Consider the following 7,500-nt stretch of genomic DNA (forward strand, 5'->3'; position numbering starts at 1 on the left):
CTTTTAACTTGCTGTTGGTGAAGCATCCAAAGAGAATACTTGTTAGAAACTGAAAAACTAAAAAGCACAGAAAAAAAACTCACGGGTGTTGACATGTAGTCGATTAGAACGCTTTCCATAAGTGGGTAGAGAGTCAAGATCAGCTCCTGTAAATGTATTAACATTTATTTTGAATGATAGCACAGGCACCCCAAGCTCAGTGTGAGCATGGCTGACAAAAATTATAATTAGGATTTGTATGGGAATCCCGATAAAAAGATTAAGAAGATAATTATATGAAAAAGTGTCAATTAAAAAGCCTAAACCCAACCCATTGTGGGTTGCCTTCCTGTGTGGTTATTTTCCAGATCCAACGCGATTTGAGCCATTTTTCAATTTCTGGCTTGTCAACGCTTATAAAATCCCAAGGCCAGAGACTAAATTCTCAGGAGCCACCAATTTGAGTCAAATATTCCAGGATAAAATGTTCCCCGACCCACGGTCACAATTCCACATTAGAATCAATTGACAAAGATTGAACTTTCATCTCAACCCACTATCAACGCAATAGCAGTCCTGCCAGCAACATCAGGCGATAATATTGCAACAAAACAGCTTTCGAAGGAGGCGCTTTATCACCGAAATGGCCGTGGCTTCGACTGTTGATGGTGGCACACTACAGTTAGTCAACAGCAAATTATTTGCCTGGGTCTACCAACACGACTGCATTGTCTCAGTCGGGTCGCCCAATCACAGTCACACCTCCTTCGTGTTGACAAAGTTCAAAAACACATTCATGAAGCCGGAAAGCGTTGAAAGATACGAGAATGAAAGCCGTAGTGAACACACTCTTGCGCATTCATGCCACTTTTATTAGTTAATAGGACGTTGTATGTAGTAGGCTGCTTGCGATCGTAACTGTATTTATTGAGCCTTCAAGGAATTAACATTAATTACGCAAACAAAATTTGTTCTCGTAGTTTGTCAAACACAATTCTTTTTTAATCCCCTGGGTCTCCTGACACGACTGTTTTCTTTCAGACGCTAATAATTAAATTTCACTGGCTTCAGTAAGTCCAGCCACAAAATTATTTGAAGTACAATAACCTACGGGAACAAAGTTTATTTGCATGTTAATTTCTTGAAAGCTTGAGTCAATGCAGTCATGTTGGGAGACCCAGGAGAATTAAGAAATTTGCGGTTGACAAACTACGGTCTGCCACCCCAGTAAAGCTAAGTTTGTTATCAATGGCCCAAGCTGTGGCCACTTTGGTGATAAAGCGCCTCCTTCAAAAGCTGTTTTGTTGCAATAGAGTATTTTCACATGACGTCAGGGTAGCCATGTTGCTGTTCCAAAACAAAGAAATGGCGGCCATGTTGGTGTACCAAACTAATCCTCCGGGAATTGAACTCTATTTATGTGCAAACACTAAGTTTTTCTTTTGTTTCAGTAATCCAATATGGTTGCTGGTCACATGAGTGAAAATGCTCTATATTACCGCCTGACATTGCTCACAGGACTGCTATTACCTTGATGGTGGGTTGAGATGAAAGTTCAATCTTTGTCAATTGATTCTGATGTCAAATTGTGACCATGGGAACATTTTATCCAGGAATATTTGACTCAAATTGGTGGCACCTGAAATTAGTCTCTAGGCCTTGGGATTTTATTATGACCGTTGACAACCCAGAAATTCTGTTACCTGTTACCTGTTACTCATAGAAAAGACTTATACCAATGACAAACAAGATTTTGAAAAATGGCTCAAATCCCATCGCATCTCATGATCTGGAAAATAACCACACAGGAAGGAAGCTATCCACAACGGCAATAAGGTTAGGCTTTTTTAATTAATAATTGAGATTTTTCTTTTTTTTATCGGGATTCCCATACAAATCCTTATATTTTGTCAGCCATCATCTCACACTGAGCTTGGGGTGCCTGTGATGATAGCAATGATTATTACAAATTTTATTAAACAATGGGCTTTACAAGTTTTGCTGAGTGGCATTTTTTGAGACGTAATAAAGACACATTAACTTTGTAATAATAAAAATTATAATAGTAAATTATGCACCAGTCATTTGAAACCCCCGCACCCCCCCCCCCCCCCAATTCGGGCTTAAGCGGGGCATTCACTTTTTATGCAAGTGAAAGTGAGTGAAGTCCCCGGTTCCCAGGGACAAAAGTGAGTGGTGCATACCCCCACCCCTACTGTTCAACACATGGTACTCCCTTTGTAAAACCACTTGTCATTGCCAAGCGAAACACACTGGTTAAAAGACACTGTTGGCAGCCATGAAATAAACAGATTGATCTTTCAGTGGCCAGCAAATAACTTGCAAAGGCTCCTCAAGGCACAATGAGTATGTCAAAATATCTTTATTGTAGTAGTTTCATTGATACTTCTGGATAAATTGACAATGAAACGCAACGGGAAACTATCACAGTAGTGTCAATCGCACAAATAATAGCAGCAATTGAAATTGTTTCAACTGATTCAGCTAATTCATTTTGATTATTGCATAAAATGTGATCCGCCTCACTATAAAAGTTAATTGATTCGACTGATCAAAGGGTGCAGAACCCTAACACAATTCATGTGCGCTAATCGTCGATCAGTCATCATAAAATCAAAGGAGAAAATGAGTCCTGTCCAGATGTACGTTCCACAATAACGAATAAAGAATATTTGCAAGACTGTGATGCCAAATACTGACCATTAGTTAGAGTAATGGCTAATATGCTAAATGCAAAATGTGAAAAAATTAACCGGAATCCACGATCAAGTTTGTCACTGAAGAAAGCGACAATAATGTGTGCAAAACTACTATGAGGCGCGAAAATGAAGACCGCTGACCAAGGAGTGACTGCCCCGCTTAATTCCCCCGGTAGTGGACGCGAAGACCGTGACTTCCAGCGAATTCCCCACCTACCAGGGAACCAAAATGGAGTCTATATGAGGTGGAAGTCCCAGCAATCCCCCGCTAAAGCCTGAATGGGGGGGTGCGGGGGTTTCAAATGACTGGTGCATTAATAAATAATAAAAATAATAATAATAATGCCTTTGACTTTCTTAGTAATACATGTACAGTACATCCACCAGGAGGCTCCAAATTACAAATCAACTGAAATGAAACATTGGTTTTTGAGGAGACGGGAAAACCAGGGTAACCGGGGTACATTTGCACAAGCACTCTCATTCCTAAAGGCCATGATTGTTTTGTTCAGCTCTGAAAATAGCAACTTCTGGTTGGTTGTAGTTGGAATCTACAGGTATTTATCCTTGATGTTCACCAAAAGGATAGTGGCTTACGAGGTCAAAAGTACATTATATGTTAATTAATTTTTTATTAGCATTATAAGTTACAGTAATGCAACATACCCATGTCAATTAAAGCCACTTTAACATCACTTAGAGTCGGCTTAATACGTGCTGAAAGCTCACAGTTGAGTTTACAGCTTTGCCCAAGCTCAGACAAATCTAAAGCAAGAAAAAGATAATATTTTTAAGTGATACTATCAGCTTTCTAACCACTCAAAAACAGATAAGGCTTACTACACGTAGCTTTTCACTAAATAACTACAGCGAAACCACATACACCCTGTATGCATGGGAAAAAGAAAGTCAAAACCCAAGAAACGATACTTGCATGAAGCTATAAGATAAGAAAATAAGTTCTGCTACATTCTACATGTACAATTTAGCCATGTAATCCCGAAAAAAAGAATACATACAGCTGTACAGTCGACTCCCGATAACTCGAACTCTCAATAACTTGAACCTCCCGCTAACTCGAAGCAATTTTCGTTTCCCTTCAAGTCAATCTCCATATATATTGTAACCCTCAATGACTCGAGCCACATCTTTCAATATGTGACAAATAACAACAATGTACTACAACTGACTATTTTTCAAAAAAAGAAAGCTTAAATCGCATGAACCCTGTTAGTAGTAGTAGCATGACATTGTTTGCTTTGAAATCTAAAAAGTTTGCAGTACTTTACTTCTCCTGCTGCTTTGCTTTGTCTTGTTTCATGTTACGTTTCGTTACGTTCTGATTTCTACAGTAATTTAGAAATGAATTGCTCCATTTTCACTTGATTAAAATGTATGATTACTGTATGGATAGCAAAACAGTAGACACAGTTTTTTCCTCATTTCCGATCCATTTCAGTTTCCCTTGAAGGTTCGAGTTATCGGGAGTCGACTGTGATACCAGTACTATCTTCGAATTCTGGAGTCGGTGTACACGCTCCAAGGAGAAACAGTGATCAGAAACAAACGATCTTACGGTCAAAAAGATGTGAACAGAAGAGGAAACAATCTGGACGTGATCTACTACTGAAACAACAAGGCTAACACGGTGCTAGTAGTTTAGTTGTACTGTTTCTGCTCATATTATTTGACATCATTCTTAAAACCGAAAAAAAAATTACAAATTTAAGAATGATTTGCTTACAACTCTGAACCATTTCAGTAAGAGTTTCCAATGCTATCTTGGAAGCGGATGCAAACCCCTGTTCTCGCAGCAGTGCACAAATGGAGATCTCGAGAAGTCGCCGATTCACTGAACTCACGTCCGCCATCTTTGAGATTACCCATAATCCTCCAGGCCTGTTTTGATTAGGGATGGGGAGATACGTCCACAAGGTTTGGATGGAATGGATGAGAATCGGGGACGAAATTTCGACGGTTTGGATCACGATCTGTAAGTCTTCCGTCTAACTGTCTAATCTTTATTTTTAAATCCAAACATGCGTCTACTGTAATTTATACCATGCCATAGAAAATACAGCTAATCAGAATGCAGGAAATCTGTTGTATATTCGTTTTTATTCAACTGTATCACACCCAACCTTCCCATCATGCTTCGCTGGCCACTGTATTGTATAAAATAGTTATGGAACGCTTTCAAGTGGTATAACTTTAACCTGAGTAGCCGGCGCGAGGAGAGGGGATTGGGATATTCTCTCCCCAATCCCCTCTCCTCACGCCGGTTACACAGGCTATATAGCTTGGAATATCCCACTCGTCACTTGTATTTTCTTGGTATACACACTTGGTGTGTATACCAAGAAAATACAAGTGACTTGTGTGTGGGACATTCCACAGTATATCACTCAAAAGCATTGCATAACTAGTACATATAAAATACTACTTCTGGAGGCTAAAACCCAAGCTAGAATCAGAGTATGGAATGAAAACTATGAAACATTATGACACTATACAGTATAGAAAGAAATATAATAGTTCAACTCTACAATACATTTTTTATTTCTATTTATTTCATTCTTTAAATCTGATCACAAGCAGTATTAAAATTATCACTCCTGGTAAATGACACAATAAAGTTATAAGAATATTGGAAATTAATTTTGTAATTTATTGTTGAAAAAAATTCTCAGTTTACAATGAATCCAAAATAATTTTTCAGTCTATGTGGGCTCTTAATTAAGCTTTTAAGAGGATGGCTTTGTTTCTTATGTTTTTCAAACTGCTAAGAATTACTGCACAAAGTAACTTCATGTCAGTCCAACCTTATAAATACAAATGAGCAAAGCTTACAAATGTACAATGTACATGTGCTATGGAGGACACATTTTTTTAACACCAAAATTCAGCCATAAAAAACCCAACCAGGCAAGTTTTAAAAAAGTGCTTGAGAAAGATTTAACAAATATGTTTTTAAAGTGGTGATACGATTTATTTACAATTTGACCATTCAGGGCATCCCTGAAAAATATATAATTACCGTATGTACCAGTATAGGCCCGGCAGTTGATCAAACGATGATACTATCTGCCAGATAAATCACTATCCAGTGGATAAGTAACAGGGTTCACACACTTTTTCAAGGTCTTTCAAGAGCCAAATTTTGAAATTTCAAGGACCTTTTTTTTATTTACGTTGATGAATTTACCAATTTAGAAATGGTCTGACAGTACAATTCTTCCTCATTTTCCGTAACATACATTCGTGAAAATAATGTACGTTTGTATGGCATGACTTGAGTGGCTGATTACTTTCACTGAAGTTTTCAAAGATTAAAAATACGGGTCAGAAAAATATTCAAGGATTTTCAAGGACCAGGAATGAAGAGCAAGGATTTTCAAGGCCTTGAAAATGCACTCTCAAAATTCAAGGGTTTCCAAGGGTTTTCAAGATGCATATTAACCCTGAAGTAATAGCAAAACCAATTGCCCTATCCAATGGATAGTGATTTATCTGGTGGATAGTGTTATCCACCTTTTGAACAACTGGAGTCAGATGGACAGAATCCAACAATTTGAAAAAACAAGAGATAAGATCTTTTCAATTTAATGGAAAGAAAATTGACTTTTAAGAAATTGCAATGATGCATTGTGCTTCATTTACATCTTGTGTTGATAAGAAAAAAGAATTTGCATATGCATGAAAATTCACTGTACATGTACGAGTCAATACTAATCACTTTTACACAATGTACATTTTAGTTGAATGAATACAAAGATGTTAAAATTACTTGTAGAATCACTGTGACATTACAATGTATGGTTACTGTTTGTCTGGTTACGAAAAAAGCGAGCAATATTCCTATCATTATGTGCAGGAGGCCTGAAAGAAAAATATATGAAATTGGTCAAAAGTTAGACTTACACTATTAATAAAAGGACTCCACCAAAATATACATTTACACCGTATCACAGCTGTGTGACTTTCACGAGCTTAGACGATAATAATTATTCTTATTGGCGGTTTCAAGGACTTGAATTATGCATACATGTACCAATTTAGAATACTTAATTATTTTAATTACTCTAAAAGTAATTAAAATATCATAATTCATATCATAAAAACAATGTGCCTCAACATTATTTCTCTCAAACATTTAATTAACCCTTGAACTTCTCAGCGGTACTCCATTGACAAACAAATTAAATTGCCTGGAGTTAACCCTTTCACCCCTAATTAACTGGCCTAAACTGGCCATATATAGTAGTTTACTGTGTCTAAAGCCAGACGATTTTACTTGTCAATGGGGAACCCCAGGAGTCGATGAGTTAACCATTCACTGGAAAACCATGTCCCATTAATTAACCCTTTCACCCCTAAACCGGCCATACTTAGTATTTTACTCTGTCTAACACCAGACGATTTTACTCGTCAATGCGTTAAATAAAGCAATGAATCCTTCAACACAGACAAGTAAAAACGTCTATTAGAAGATGGAGCACAAGCATCTGTTCAGGCAAATGGACAGGGTAAAGTGTCACTTTTCAGTGGCAATGAGCTGAAGGGGACACAGTTTTTGAGTGGACATACAATGTACGTACTGTAGTTTGTTAATCCTTTGGTAACTACTGGGTTTCCCATTGATAATTATATTATTGTCCAACATAAGGAAGAGTAAAATCTGTAAGTGATTCTTGTCAGTCTTAGGAGGTAAAGGGTTAAGTTGTAATTATTTTTTAGTTGCATATAAATTGTACTCACTATATTATTTCTATAGTCCATGATAAACCTCCAACATAACATC

General features: G+C 37.3%; 2 protein-coding genes and 1 long non-coding RNA gene across 5 annotated transcripts in view; 1 reads left to right on the forward strand and 2 right to left on the reverse strand.

Moving 5' to 3' along the window:
* Positions 1-4,602, reverse strand: part of LOC138003865 (transcription initiation factor TFIID subunit 8-like) — a 15,234-nt gene extending 10,632 nt beyond the window's left edge. The window contains exons 1-3 of the mRNA XM_068850143.1: positions 4,444-4,602; positions 3,366-3,464; positions 84-146 (exon numbers count right to left, since the gene is read on the reverse strand). Of these exons, the coding sequence (XP_068706244.1) occupies positions 84-146; positions 3,366-3,464; positions 4,444-4,570 (289 nt within the window). The 5' untranslated portion in view covers positions 4,571-4,602. The remainder of the gene's footprint in view (positions 1-83; positions 147-3,365; positions 3,465-4,443) is intronic.
* An 8-nt stretch (positions 4,603-4,610) lies between these two features.
* Positions 4,611-7,500, forward strand: part of LOC138003882 (uncharacterized) — a 19,433-nt gene continuing 16,543 nt past the window's right edge. For both annotated transcript variants that reach the window (XR_011123691.1, XR_011123692.1), the window contains exon 1: positions 4,611-4,692. This is a non-coding gene — a long non-coding RNA (uncharacterized lncRNA). The remainder of the gene's footprint in view (positions 4,693-7,500) is intronic.
* The window catches only part of LOC138003873 (uncharacterized), a 6,458-nt gene continuing 4,198 nt past the window's right edge, over positions 5,241-7,500 (reverse strand). For both annotated transcript variants that reach the window (XM_068850163.1, XM_068850155.1), the window contains 2 exons: positions 7,458-7,500; positions 5,241-6,578 (listed from right to left, as the gene is read on the reverse strand). The exon at positions 7,458-7,500 is cut by the window's right edge and continues 61 nt beyond it. In XM_068850163.1, the coding sequence (XP_068706264.1) occupies positions 7,468-7,500 (33 nt within the window). In that variant the 3' untranslated portion in view covers positions 5,241-6,578; positions 7,458-7,467. The remainder of the gene's footprint in view (positions 6,579-7,457) is intronic.

Source organism: Montipora foliosa, chromosome 1 (genome assembly GCF_036669935.1).
Source record: "Montipora foliosa isolate CH-2021 chromosome 1, ASM3666993v2, whole genome shotgun sequence".
Classification (NCBI taxonomy): Eukaryota; Metazoa; Cnidaria; class Anthozoa; order Scleractinia; family Acroporidae; genus Montipora; species Montipora foliosa.